Source organism: Acomys minous, assembly GCF_964271855.1.
Source record: "Acomys minous genome assembly, chromosome: 4".
Lineage (NCBI taxonomy): Eukaryota > Metazoa > Chordata > Mammalia > Rodentia > Muridae > Acomys > Acomys minous.
Window position 1 is genome coordinate 121043942 of NC_140486.1, and position 15426 is coordinate 121059367.

At 41.4% G+C, this 15426-nt stretch overlaps 1 protein-coding gene across 1 annotated transcript in view; it reads right to left on the reverse strand.

The window, feature by feature from the left end:
- The window catches only part of LOC311596048 (uncharacterized protein), a 104178-nt gene that overhangs the window by 45783 nt on the left and 42969 nt on the right, over window positions 1–15426 (reverse strand). The window contains exons 6-7 of the mRNA XM_084779245.1: window positions 13930–14040; window positions 4826–5004 (exon numbers count right to left, since the gene is read on the reverse strand). Coding sequence (XP_084635371.1) covers window positions 4826–5004; window positions 13930–14040 — 290 coding nt within the window. The remainder of the gene's footprint in view (window positions 1–4825; window positions 5005–13929; window positions 14041–15426) is intronic.

The window sequence follows — 15426 nt, forward strand, 5'->3', positions numbered from 1 at the left end:
ATTTGGAGGTATGATTCTTGAAAGATTGGGTCACAAGAGTGATCCCCTCATGGATGAGTTTAGGCCCTGTTAAGCCACCACTCTCTTTCCCCTCTGTCCACGTGAAGGCACAGCGAGAAGATGAACAGGAAGTGAATCCTCACCAGGTGCTGAATGTGCTCGTAATTTGCGCTTGGATTCAGCAGTCCCCAGCATTGTGAGAAATGCCGCTTGTAAGGCTCCAGTTTGCAGTATTAGATAAGATGACTTGCCATAGTCTGCCAGCCACCCAATCCTGTTGACTCTTGTCCTGGTATCTTGGTAGAACATTCTACCCAGTCAAGACTCCTGTCACCCCCTAACTCATTTGCAGCACACAGTCAGAATAAACTTCAGAAAGCCCCATCATCTGGGGTATTTCCTGGCTTTCTGTTTTAGTCAAAAAGAACATTTCACAGCTGCGGTTTTCATTTTGGGCCCCTGCATGGCTGTCTCCTGTTTATTTTGTAGACTTATGCCCCTTCCTTCTCAGTTCTCCACCTTAGGATCAGGTTGTAGCCACAGTAGCGATGTTAAGTTTCTTAAACATAGCACTTTTACTTTGTCTTATTCCCACTCTCCCTCCCTCCCTCCCTTTCCTTTTCCTTTCTTTCTTTTTTTCTTTTTCTCTTTCTCTTTTTAAATATAGCTCAGAGATCTCATATACCTTGTTTTCTTGGCCTAGATAATAAAAGTATATCCCAACTTTCTGTTTGGCTAACTTCTACTCAATTCTTGGGTCTCAGCTGAAATGTTATATTCCCCACGCCCAACACACACACACACACACACACACACACACACACACACACACACACACACGTACACACACCACAGACACACAAACATACCACACACACCACAGACACACAAACATACCACACACAAACCACAGACACAAACGCAACACATAACACACATGCCACACACACAACAGACATAACACATACACACACACACCACATACACATAGCACACATAACACACACACACACACACACACACACACACACACACAGCACTGCAAGGAGTTATATCTTCACACTTCTTCCTAATTTATTCATAGTTTTCACTCTTTTCCCAGTTGTCAACTTAATGCTCGCATTGTATCCGAGCTTATGATCACTCCTTACTATCTGCTTTTCTCTTTCCTTTTTCTTCCAACATAATATTTTTCTTGATTAATTGGGAGTTTCACATAATTCACCCTGATCACATTCACTTCCCTGTTGTCTTCCCGGGTCTCCAATCCCTCTTGTGAGTTCCCCCCTAACGAAGGGGAAAAGAAAAATTAAATACAGGGGAAAAAAACCAAGTCTAATTTGTGTTGCCCATACACTCATTGGATCATGGTCAAATTCCCAGTGGCCCTCCCTTAAAGAAACCCTGGCTTTTCCTTTTCTAATGAACACGTTCTATTATCTAGTTCTGTGCTAAGCCTGGTGCTGCAAAGATTTCTCAGCAGAGGGCGCAAAAGGAACATTGTAAAGCCAGGGACACTCTTGCTCTGTCCAGTCTGCAGGGCAGTCCCGGAGTGTAGGTCTATGACCATCAAGAAGGCACTTTGTTCCAGCCACGTGCCCAGCATATGCTGTCCCTCTGGGACTTTGCAGCTCTAGCATGGTCTGGTGATCTCCTTCCTGTGATCTTTGCTGTATGGGCACACCGTGCAGGGCTCCTGTACACTCTGATGCCCTGCGTTTTCCTGCTTACTTCCTTCTTTCCCGAGGTTTATCTCCTTCTGACAGCACTTCTTGTGCAGAGACTTTGTGGCAAGGACTTCTCAGGTTGCAGGCTTTTCAGCCACGCAAAGATTCTCACTCCTACGGTTTCAGTACGCACTGAACACCAAGGGAGGGTTTCCTGCCTTGTGAGGCCCCAAAGGGTTGTTTCCTGTTTGCCCTGAGTTTGTAGACTGCTCGGGCCTGACCAGTGAGGCGTAGGCCTCCAGTTGACACATTTGTTCTTTTCCTGGAAACTCAGCTTTGGAGAAAGGAGGACCCCTTCTGAGTTTGTACTTCATGGGGTATGCCTCCTGTGAAAAAGACTCTGCTTTCTTATATATTATAGTTATTATTATTATTATTATTATTATTATTATTATTATTTAAATCACAGTTTAACGACTCTACTCCGGGGAGCAATATGATTCTTTTTCTTGGTTCAATCAGACTTGATAACTCTTTAAGGCTATATAAAAATATATAGCTTTATTTGTAATACTAATCCCAATTACATATTTACTTATAGATTTATTTTCTTACATTGGCTTCTTAAAGGAACTGTAAGCACAAACAGGGCAGGCACCATCTCTGTTTTGCTTTCTTCATGGTGTATAAAAAGTATCCACTAAACATGTGTTGCATGAATGACTTCTGAATGGGTGGGTGCATTTTCTGTTAAATTATTCTATTATGCTCTCTGTTCGCCTCATTAACTCTCCTCAAGCATTGCTATCTATTTTGCAGATCAGACATAATATGTTGTGGAGCACTTACAGGGCATCTGATCTGGGCTCTTTAACAGTGAAATAAAGCTATATTTTTATACTTCAGGTGCATCAAAGGCTGATGTAGCAACGGTGGTCACAATCGCGTTCCTCATAGCACCTTTCTCTTACCTGTGCGCTAATCACAGGAACCATCTCTTTCTCCCCACAAAGAAGACGAGACACGATAAAAGTTTTTCAATTTTTCACTAAAATGGCTACTATAGTTAAAAGTTTTCACATAAGTTCCACTCTGGGCTTCACACTTTCAAATGCCAAAGGTTTGGTAGGTAATAAAAAGAAGTAGATCAGGAGAGGAGGGACAGTGAGGACTGCGGCAAACTAGGGTACCAACCAGCGCATCCTTCCTCTGGGTGCACTTGATACAGAGATTCCCAGAAATACCCCAGGAGCCACACACAGATTCTGCACCCTGACTGTCACCTAGCAAAGCCAGACAGAAAGGAGTGGGACCCTTCTGAATCTCAGCGGTGGGAGAGCTCAACGCAAGAGCTGTGTGACTCAAAGATGTTCCCTGTATGTTTTTGTTGATGAAGAGCAGTAAAAACTACTGTCTGCCATGACCCCTATTTTTATAAGAGACAGAAATGAATTACCATCACACAGCAAGACAGAAAACTTCAGGGTTATAGTCTCTAGAGGACAGTGTGCATGCTCAATTAGTTGGTTTCTTCCTTTTTTTCTTCTTTATTAGCTATTGACTTTAGGTTAGAAGACACTTAGCTGCAATATTCACCCAATTTACAAATTCAAATTACCTTAAAAACCTTACAAAATTTTTACCAAATTTTCAGAGCTACACTCCTTCCTATTCAGGAGGCAGAGGGAAAGGAGACTGCGAGGCTGTAGGCAGAGTAGGTAGACTCTTCCGGGCTTCCGAAAAACTAGTGTGCGTTCATCCACAGATTGGAAACTTGTGTCTAATATTTCCACAAATGTCTTCTAGATTGAAAATTTCTTGTCTGTTCCACTTTAATACTCAAAGAAACAGAAACCAACCATCGATAATAATTTCTGGTGCTGTTTAGAGAAAAATCCTATTTTCCTGCACTGGAGGAAGACAAGGTTTCCCAAAGGAGCTACCGGTACGGTTCACTTTCCCATGAAAGGCAGAACCCTTGACTGTGTGCCACAAGTAAGCAGCTCATAAGGCAGGAAGTCAATAGGAGACCATCTCTCCCTTTCCCTAGGCACTGATTTCTTTACTGTTTTCTTCTTCCCAGGAAGAAATTAAGTTTGTTTATACAGCACACAGTGCGTACGTATGTACACACACACACACACACACACACACACACACACACACACACTGTAAAATAAAGACAGAAGGGAAAAAATAAGATTGTGACATGAATGAGGTAAATAGCCAAAATTCTTGCTTTGAATCCTGATTAAAGGTGAGTTATGAATGTCCCTGGAGTGAGGCCAATAGCCCACAAGGCTGCAGGACACGGCATATCCTTGGTTGAGTGGGAGAGTGTGTGTGCCCCTTATGACACTGAGCCTGTTTATTACCTTACATCCGTTGCAACAATTTCACGAGAAGTTGTAAAGCAGGAGATCTACATGAGATCTCTGTTGTGGTTTTCAAGCATGTTTGCATTGGCTTAACAAAATGAGACCCTGGATTGAATCTGGCTGGGGAAACACACACGATAACAAAATGTAAACTGTGATTTAGATTCACCTAAGGTCTCATCAAGTGCATGGGCCCATCCCAGGCCCACTCAGACACAGGAATCTAGCAGGAGGACTGCTTAGCACAGCCGTGGGGTTTTTCTCTGTGTGATCCCAGCCTTCCCCTGGAGTTTAGACATCACCATTCTTGTGAGATCTGGAAAGTGGAAATTGGTACCCCAGGTAGCATGCCCAGTTCTCTGCTTCAGAAGCCTCAACAATACCACGTTCTGCCAGCCACGGCACACTGCCCACACTGTGGGCCGAGGAGCTACGCTGTACTTTCCATTTTGATTAACTAATACTACTAAAAACTTATTTTGGCTCTTATCTTCTTTATAGTGATAAGGAAATCTGTATAGAGGATCAAAACTGAAGTAACTGGGAAGAAAGATGTGCCTCGGTTTATGCAGCAGAAGAGAGCATACACTATAATTATCTGACTTTTGAAGGAAGATCAACTCTGGGACAGTCAGAGGGGAAGCTGCTATTCCCATAGTACTGAAATATCACTCCTTGAAGTGTGACTCTTGGACATGGGGTAGACCAAGGAAGTTTTACTTCCCAAAGCTTTTTTTTTCTTCATACCCAGATCAGCTGCCATCCACCCTCACACTTTACCTTTCTGTGTTTGTAATAGAGGAGACAGCCGTCATGCCTCAGCACAAACCACCTCTTCCTCCAGCCCTTCACAAAGCCCGTGTGAGTCCTCTTGTGCAGGTAGCCACGGCAGGTGGGCCACGGGGTGTTTGGACAGCGGCTGATGTCAGATCCCACCACCATTGTCAAGATGTCTGGACCTACAGGCGTGAATTTGGGAGAGTTCAGCGGCTTAACGTTTTATAATATTCTGGAGGGACGGTGACTACGCAGAGGTCATGGTCGGAGAATCAGTCGTAGTTTTTTAAAACAGAGAAACAAAATCCTACCACTATATGAAACCAACTCTCTTAGACACTCAAACCTATGTATTCATGAAGAAAATCAGAACTGGACAGTTACCTCAGTTGACTCACGTCTCCATGGTGGAACTGATGTGAGACCCAGGTTTTCTGAACTGTATAAAACTCCTTGGTCAATACCATGAAAGTTCTGATGACAGAGTCAAGTCTGTGCAATGTCACTGCTTGTAACATCAAGTCAATTCCTTAAAGGTTTGATTTACTTCCTAAGAAGAAGGGTGTGGACCTATGCTCCGCCCTTCTGCAGCACTCTTATTTGCAACAGTTAGCATCCTTGCTCTAAGCCACTACTTATGTCTTTTGCTAAGACTGTCCCTCATCAAAATCCTTGAGTTCTGGGAGGTCCTAGGTACTGACCCTTTTCTGTTTCCAGGTTAAGTCAGGACTGTACCCTGAGCTTCCAGTTCCCGTCTCTCTTGGAATGCCTTCTTTGCTGGACCTCAGCAACACAGGATTTCTATAGAGTACAACTTGCAGACATTGTCTCTGTCCCGTTAATACGAGGTCGCTGCCTGCCCACTGTGCTTTGTTGCTGCCAGCGTGGACACCACACACCTACCTTTTGATGCTTTAAGACAGCTCTCTGAATGCCGTGCAGACGGACAGCAACCCTGACACGCTTTGAAGACTGCCAATGGGGTATGACTTCATTTACAATTCCTCTGAGAGGAAGGCCACATCCCTAAAGGAGGACATTTGGCCTTGGCAGCGCTGACTTCATCATGATGTCTGACATTGAGATTACCGATCTGTTTAGAGCTGTCTATGGAAATGGGGGTCAGCGAGGAGACTCATCTTCTATAACTGACAAGCTCCAACCCAGGGGATCATTCCTGGCTGAGCCACATGGCCCTGAAAATAAAGATTTGTCCCAGAAAGGCTGACACAGTCTTAACTTTAGCAGCACGCAAAGTACCTTGGTAATTAAATAACTCGCAGTATGTCAAGATAATTCTTCATTGCCATGTAAATACATTTTAATTTATTGAACTGCCCTTAAGCTCCTGTCAAAAACACATCCAGAAAAATTAGAAGAAATACTGCAGATTGACCGGCAACCCACAAATGTCTTTGTCTTTGGACTACAGTCCCCAAAGAACTGCACTCCTGGACTAATGTGCACAGTTGACACATCTGCCAATTTATTTATGGACTGCTGCAGTGGGCTGGCCCCGAGGTCATTTTCCTCTTGCTTACACAGGCTGCATGTGAGCTTCTCTGATACCGATCAGACTAAGCTTGTGCTTCCTCCTGGTCATAAACATAACTTGGTGCACCATGAAAAATTCTCTCTGGGGCAAGGCTGCAGCTGGCCTTGCTGCAGCATGGTTTTATCATGTGAGAGGAAAGTTTCTTATACCCAGACTGAGGACATGGGCCTGATGTACTGGGAGTTGTTGAGCTCTGAACAGCTGTTGGGAGACAGTGGTTTTATACTGTTTTACCACATGCTACTCAGGGCCCAGAGGACTCAGGCTTGGCATTCACAGAAGAGCTTGAATGAGATTTTAGACTTTTGATATTATGTTTTGTAAAAAACAAATTTGATTTCCATAGCCATTGTACTGTATACATTAAAAGAACTAAAATTTTAAGCATCAACCCTTAAAACCTCCTCAGTTATTAAGCATTCCTGTTTCCATGAGCCCTTGCTGTTTGCTCTTTTCCTAGTGACTACTGTATTTCTTCATTTCTTTGACTGATTTAGTTTCCTTTGGCCAAATTTATTTTTAACCCAAACATACATATCTCAGTGAAAAAAAGCAAAAAAATAAACAACAACAACAACAACAACAACAACAGCAAACCAAAAAAACCTAACTCCCCACAAAAAGAAACCCAACAAAATAAAAACCTACAGTTCCCACACTGCATATTACTTATCAATTTCCTGATCGTGGGGATGGAAGTGCACCACTATTGCCTTTTGTCTACTGGGCATTTTGCTTGCTTTGAGTACTGGGTGGGATGAAGAATGTCAAAAGATGACTGTCTACAGCCTGAGGTGAAAGAGCCAAGAAAATTGTCAGTTTCATGAGATAAAGGAGTTTTAAAAATCCCATCTTTACTCACCCCAGTGCTTCAGTGACAAAGTCCTTCAAAACAAAAGCTCCCCAGAAAACGCTTCTCCCTTCACATGTTGGCCCATGTTTGGAAGTGGAGAACTCGGTGAGGTTATTTACAGCTACAGGGAAAGGGAAAAATAACTTCTTTTTCTAATTCACACTTTCTCCTTGGCTCACTGTCTTATTATGCCACCAATCTTAAACTGTGGCAGAGTCGCACCTCTGCTGTCAGACAAACTCCACCACCCTCACAAGTGAGGAAGAGAAATGTGCAAGACTTGTTCTGTCCCCGAGGGCTTGCACCGTGTTCAGCAGCTGAGAACCTGGCCTCCAGAGGCACTTGCGTGTTTGATTTTACTAAAGCCTGCACTTAGTGAAACAAAGCTCTGATAGAGTAGAGGCTTGCCCACTCACTGAACTTCAGAGTGTCCCTTTACTATCTACTTTGGTGATTAAATCTCCTCTTTGAGTCTGTCAATAGTCAGCCCTATAAAAAGCCAAGGCCACTGTATAAGGGCAACCTAATTACATAAAGGCTCAGCAGAGCGTAATGTATATACATGTAATTCTAGCACAGGTGGCTATGGGTAAAATCGAAGGCTGCCCTGGGCTGTACAATAAGAACTTGTCTCAAAAAAGCAAGCAAGCTTGCAAAATCCCAAAGATTCACTTACAGATATTGCCATTTTTGACATGACACTGAGGTCACATAACTAATAATGGCAATTACAAAATTAGAGTTTGTACCTGTGTGTGCCCCCTTTTCAAATGCTACCTTGTTGATATAAGATAACAAAGTAAGGCTTTCAGTCATAGGGCTGTAACTTTTTGGCCAAGTCTGGGCTTAAGAATCAAGGATTAAATGGGAGGAAGGGGATGAAAACAAGTCATTATGTATATGTATGGAGTGTCAAGAAGCAAAAACAAAAACAGAAAGACTCTGGCTTGGGCCCTGATGCCAGGCTGGTTGTGAAAGATTCAACACAGAGGGTTGATTAAAACTCCGATCGTGGAGGCGGCATCAACGTCCCAGATTTGAAAGAGGTGTGGGATGAGTCCTGCTCACAGCTAGATTCAGGATGTTCTCCTAAAAGTAACTTGATGCCCACAACTCTGAAGTAGTGTCACAGCCGTGTATGCTCCTACAAAACCCACTGTTTCTCAGCAATCCTGTTTGCTTTGCTCAACCTGCTCTCAGCATTGTTGCCTACATATTTCAGTGCAAGAGTTGCGGTTACATATGGTAGGACCCATTTGAGGGTCATCTTCTGTTGCGGATAAATCAAGGGCAGAGAGACCGTAATACCACCTAGATCATGCCAGGGGATTTGTTTTGGAGTTGTGGGTTCCTTGCTTTCTTGTTTACTCCTTGTTCAAGTACAATACTTTGTTTAATTTATTTTCTCTTTCGTGATAGGCTTCACAAAATGGATTTGATATAGGAATGTCACCGTACTATCTCCTGTATGTTTGTCTTCTTATTTTACATAAGTGATGTCATGCTGTTTTTCTGTGTGCCTGCTTGCCTCTCTTTCTCTCTTTTGTTTACTCTTGTCTTTTCCAACTTGAAACCATCTCTTTAAAAAATCTACCAGTGATGCTTCCAAGTGAATAGAAAGGCAGACTGTGTGTGCATCTCAGCACAGGTTTACACATTCCCCTAGTGATGGTCACCAGGCTGCCTCTAATTCCTTTCTGTCACATAAAATCCTGCACAAATGACCTTCCTTGTATCTGTCCCTTAAGTAGTTTTTGGGTTTATTGGTCCAGAAACACAACTGCTAGGCCTTAGGATTTATTAGGTGCTTCACCAGGAAGTGCAGATTACCCTGTAGACTTCCTGTATCTCAACCAGTGCACGAGGACTCTCATTGGCTTACCATTATGCCCCTGTCAAAGCCAGTGGCTATTCGATGACATTTTAAAAATATATTGAATCTAAAACACCATCTTGTTGACAATTTGCATTTTTTTTTGATTAGTGGCAAAGTGGATCCATAATTTCTTTTACTGACACTGATTTTAACTTTAAAATTGAGGTCTGATACAACTGAAGTCCAACTCTGTATATAGAAAAATATATAACACATAATGTATGAGCCCTTTGTCACAGTTTGATGAACAGTTGAGTATTTTTTTTTATAAAAGAACCCCATTCTAATATGTTATTATAGTTTGGAATATACCTTCATATCTGGTACAAAATGTTATTTTGCCATCTTGTCCTACGTATGAATAATGTAGCTGTTTATTTATTTATTTACTTGGATTTTCAAGACAAGGTTTCTCTGTGTAACAGCCCTGGCTGTCCTGGACTTGCTTTGTAGACCTGGATGGCCTGGAACTCAGAGATCCACCTGCCTCTGCGTTTCAAGTGCTGGGATTAAAGGCGTGTGACCCCTCTCCCGGTTATAATGTAGCCCTTAAAGACATTTACCTTTTTGCATGTTTGTAGGTAAGTTTTCTGAGCTAGCCATACATTTTAATTACATTTTATTGTAATATTATTGAAATTTTAGTGTGATGTTTGGAAGAATTAAGATATTCACATTTTGCCTGTAAATGCATAAAAATCGTGTTTATTTCCAGACATTTATTCCCTTCCACCATACTGCATTGAGCCTAAGGCCTTGAACACAGAACACACTACTCTACACTGAACTGAATACCGATCCAAGTTCATTCACAGACATTGAGAGACTCATAGCTTTCCATAAAGATCTTCATTCTTTGACAAATTAACTCTAAACACTTCGAATCTCTGTTGCTGTAGTTAATCATATATACTTTCCCCCTTTTTTTCTTTTTCTTGTTGTTAGTACAGTATATACTGTTGATTTTTTTAAAAGCTACATTATTTTTGAGGTTATAAATACATTATTTCTCCCTTCCCTTTCAGTGTTCCAAAGCCTTGCATATACTCCTCTTTGCTCTCTATCATGTCCATGGTGTGTGTGTGTGTGTGTGTGTGTGTGTGTGTATTCCTAAATATAACTTGATCAGTCTGTTTGGTGTTCCTTGTGTGTATGTTTCCAGGGCTTTCCATAACATACTGGATTACCAACTTGTACAGGAGAACCTATTTGATGAATTTTTCTCTTAGCTGTAGGTTTTGGTCAATTATAATCACATAATCTTCAATCAGAAAGGCTCTGTATCTGCTCAGAATGTATACTGCTGTTTCTATTGTTTATATTATATTAACTTGGTCAGGACTTTTGCATGTGAGTTTCTTTAATGGAGTAATGGAGACTATTACTCCACACTATTCTGGAATCTGATGTTAAAAACAACTGGTTATATTTCAGTTCCTTTAGAGGTGATGCAATATTTCCATCCTGATGCTTAAATAATTTCTTCTTTTTCTTTTACATTTTTAAGTTTCACTATAGTTTGCCTGTCTAAGAGTTTTTTTTTACACCCATCTATTTGGTATTATGTAAGCATATTCTGATTTCTTTCTCTATTTTTTTCATTAATCTTGGAGGCATCTTGTTTTGTTTCTAATAGTCTTTTTCATGGGCAACAGATATAGCTTGGTTGGTAAAATGTTTTCCATTCAAGCATAAAGACCCAAGTTGATCCCCAGAAGACGTATTTTAAAAGCCATGCATGATGGCTTGTGTTTATAATCCAGCACTGGAGACACAGGCAGTGGCCAATACTGGGTTCACTGCTGAGTCAACCTGTAGCCCAGTGAGTTTCATGGCACTGAGTGACTCTGTGTCACTGGAGAAGGTTGAAAGTGCCCTTGGAATGACACCTGAAGCTGATCTCTGGCTTCCATATGCATAAGCACATATCTACCCACATACATGTGCATCCCCATAACAAACACATGTATATGTACACAATGACACACACACACACACACACACCAAATTTTCTATTCCATGTATTTATTTATTTTGTCTCAGGCATTCTGTTTTTGTTTTTGTTGATGTTGTTCTTTGGTTTTTTAAGACAGGGTTTCTCCGTGTAGCCTTGGCTGACCTGGACTCGCTTTGTAGACTGTCGAACTCACAGATATCTGTCTGCCTTTGCCTCCCAGAATGTTGAGATTAAAGGTGTGTGCCACTGTAGCTGGGTGGCATTCTTGATTAAGATAGTTTTATGTTATTCTTTTGGTTTTGTCCTTTGCTTCAACTGTTTTTTTTTAATGCTTGCCTGACTCTCTTTCTTCCTTCTCTCCTTCTCTCCCTCACTCTCTTCCTCCCTTTCTCTGTTTCTCACTGATACTTTCTGTGAGGTTTATACACTAGCTTGAACCACCTAAGTACTTTGCATTTATTTTATTATTCCGTTCACATCCTACTTTTTCAACCTTTGTCTTTTTCATACTTAGCACTGTCAATGACTCTTCTTGTTTCCCATCCTATATATGTCCTCCTTGACCAATTAAATGATGCATGTTGATTTTATTTTTAAATTTCAATGTCTGTTCTCTTAGATGTATTCATTCTACCTCGCTTATTACAGATTGTTGGTATGTCGATATCCTTTCCCTGTACTGCTTCCCAGATTCTTATTTATTTTTTACTAGATAATACCTACTGTTTTGGGATTATTAAAAATACCTTGGAAGCTATGCACTGGCGGAAGTTTAAAACTGCAACCCTCTCTTGTACTCCCTACCCCCACTCCTGTGAGTATGGTGGTGAACTTGAGGACAACCCACCTCTTGGGCTGCTATTTCAGTCTAATTGCTGTGTTTATCTTGTTTGCTTTCATGGTAGGTGACCAAGACTCCCAGAGATTCTCCTGATTATCCTATCAGAGATGTTGCTGTTTCTGAGTTAAAAGCTGTGCTATAGTCAGTCGCCCCTAAGTACGTGCGGAAGATCGTATGTGAATGTGCAATGACCTGTGCTTCCACCCAGGTGGGTGCATCTCGTTGACTGTCCATAGCAGGTGCTGTCAGCTCTCTGGTATTTAGTGGTATTGAGGGAGAACAAGGTTTGCCAGGAGCACACGAATGATAAAACAATAATAATCACCTCCCCGGCCCATTCCTCACTGGAGATACTGAGCCCTCTTCTGCTGTTTAATGTAATTCTCACAGCCGCAACAAATACAAGCATGGCACCATCTTCGCCTTTCTCTTTCTGGATTGTTCTTTAATATCCCAGATCCACAATTTACCTTCTGCCTCAAGGGTGTGTCTAGTGTTGAACTGAAGTGCTGGTAAAGACAAGGGGTCATCGTCTTTTTTTTAAGAGAAGGAAGTTAAGGTCGAACCCAGATTACAACCCAGCGTGTAACCCAGTCTTCCAAGTAACTCCCAGAAACAAGCAGCTCGAGCTAGGATGTTGAGGTCGCTTTTCTTCCTACTGTCAAAATTATTTCAGCATTTTATCTGAAGCCAGAAACTCCTCGATTCAAGTTTTAGAGATGGTCTCTGTTTTCCTTTAGCTTCCAGGAAGGGTTAAGTATTATAAACAACATTAAGCTTGTTGGAGCAAAATAACACTAGGAATAAAAGTATTACTAAAGGTTTATTTTCATGAAAATGAAATTACAAAGAATTATCTTCAAGAACAGCTAAGGACACAATTAATGGATAACATTGTCTTACTGTATTGTACTATCATGTAATTTCATGTAATCAGGGTCATAAATCCTGCATTCCTAAGCTGTGCTTCACAAAGGATAAACATCAGGCTAAGACCTACGAGAGTAGTTGCACGTGCTAACCGATAATGATCTTGCTTTCCTGGGATACTCAGCACACATCTTACAGAACAGTAAAACACCAAGCCAAATTCTACCTGGAAACCATTCAGAATACATACGTAGAGTGCATTTGTAGATGGTTTTCAAATGTTAGTCTGCACCCGAGAACTTTTGGCTCTTGCTAGCCCCAAAGCACAAAAGAAGGCAAGTGACACACACTTACCAGGGCACTTGGGGCTCATTCCACAGGCACGCTTTAAATAACATTATCATTGCCTAATGATGCTTCAGGAGCATCCCAAGCATCCAGGGATCCAGGAATAAGATACCACATCAAATAATCCCACGATGGAACACAACATTTTCTAGTTGAATGTGTTTATCCGTGAGACTTAAGGACTTATAAAATAGTGCCAATGAAAGTTATTTTTCAGAGAGATCAATGGCATTCATCTGCCCACAGTTTATTGTGAATGGACGCAAGGGTGCAGGGGACACATTCTCCCTACTCCTGTGGTGGGTCCATCTGTATTGGAACTGCTTGACACCCAGGCCTCAAGTGGTCCAAAGAAAATCTCTCTGTCTGTGTTTGTCTCTGTGTAACACACACACACACACACACACACACACACACACACACACACTGCATACACACACCCTGCATACTAAAACCCTGAGTTTTTTTTTTAACTTTGCAAAGAAGTGTAAAAACAAATGGAAGGGATGTACATAAAAAGAAATAAAATGAGGTAGTAAATGGATTCGTATGATGAAGATATCTCTTTTTTTTTAAATTAAAGAAATGTTTTGGTAGTAGAGTATATTTTGTTTACTGACATTTTCAGTGGACAATGATGAATACAAAGTACGTATAGGTTAGAAGAGAAATTTAATTACTTGGATAAAACATCATGTTGCTAAAGGCATCCCCTCTGTATCTGCCACCTTCTCCCATTAGAACTTCCTGTGTATTGAGCTCTCAGCCTTTCCAGTGAACTCTGGAGCCTGTAAGTGGGCCACCTACCTTTCTTTGCAAGGTGCACAGCTTCTGCATGCTCAACACTGGTGACCTCAGTGCCATTGACAGACAGCACCACGTCTCCAATCTGAAGTCCAGCTTCCTCAGCAGCACTGTCTGTAAGTAGACAGATGACAACAGTCTCCTTGACAGAGGGTCCCAAATTGAGTATCCCGCTGTTTGTACTTACAAAAAGACTCTTTTTTTTTTCTACAGAGCCTTTCTGTCCAACTTTAGACAATTGCCTATGTCATTAATAAGAAAGAAAATGCTCTCCTCACAGCCTCCCTTTCATTTCTAGGACTTAAACATTCAGCCAGGCATTTGAGAGGCTCCTTTGCAATACAATGCCAGAGCTGCTCTGAAACTCAATCTATTCATCTGCAAGAAGGTTGAACTACTGATTCTCATTCCCCATTGCTGCTAGGTCTCTTTGTAACCCTGAGAAAATCACTTAACCTCAATATCGTCATCTCTAAGAAGGGGGCTGGGGGCAGAGCCTCACTGCAGGACTGTTCAGGGAACAAGTAATTGAAATACTTATGAAGTTGTGGCAAAAACAGACCTTGGAGTAGTTCGGAAGGGGGGTGAGAAAAGAAAGAGTGCCAGGGATGTTTTTTTCCCTTGCATTGTTTGGGCTCCTCTCTGAGTCTTTTCACACAGGAAACTGAGCGTTAGCCTCAGCTTTAGGGCACTGGACTGTGGAAGACTGGCAGCCCATAGATTTCTATCACTTTCACTTACGTAACAAATCTTACAATTTAAAAATATATAAATGTAAAAAAAATAAAAAAAATCAATTAAAAAATAGAAAAATAGTTTAAAATCAATATACTCTTTTAAGATTAATTCACTTTTTAAGATATGGTCTCCTGCAGATTTGACCAAAATTCTTCCTACAGTAAATAAGTTTAATCCTACTTTTTCTCTCTTCATTCAGTTAAAACCCATTTCTTCTCTCTTTGATGTGAGTGCTGAGTACATTTGGTGGTGTTCCTCAGCTCACAGAGAAATATGAGCAGTAGCACGTTTTTAATATGTACAATGCCACTGACCTCTTCAAAGAATATTCCTTTTAAATATTATCTTTACATTTTTGTTTCATTTTATTATTTCATTTTATGCATATGCGTGTGTTTTGTCTGCATGGATATCTGTGTGCCAAGTGGATGTCTGGCCAGAAGAGGGAGTCAGATCCCCTGAAACTGGAGTTACAGATGGTCAGGAGCCGCCATGTGAGTGCTGGGAATCAAACCAGTATTGTTTGTAAGAGCATCCTGCTCTCTTAGGCATTGAGCCATCTCTCTAGCCACAAAGAAACAATGTTAATTTGTGGGCTTTTTGTTTTTGGTTCTTTGAGACGGGATGTCTCTGTGTAGCCCTGCCTATTCTGGAACTCCCTCTGTAGAGCAAGCTGACCTCAAACTCACAGAGGTCTGCCTGCCCCTGCCTCTATAGTGCTGAGATTTAAGGCATGAGCCACAATGCCTGGCCAATAATGTC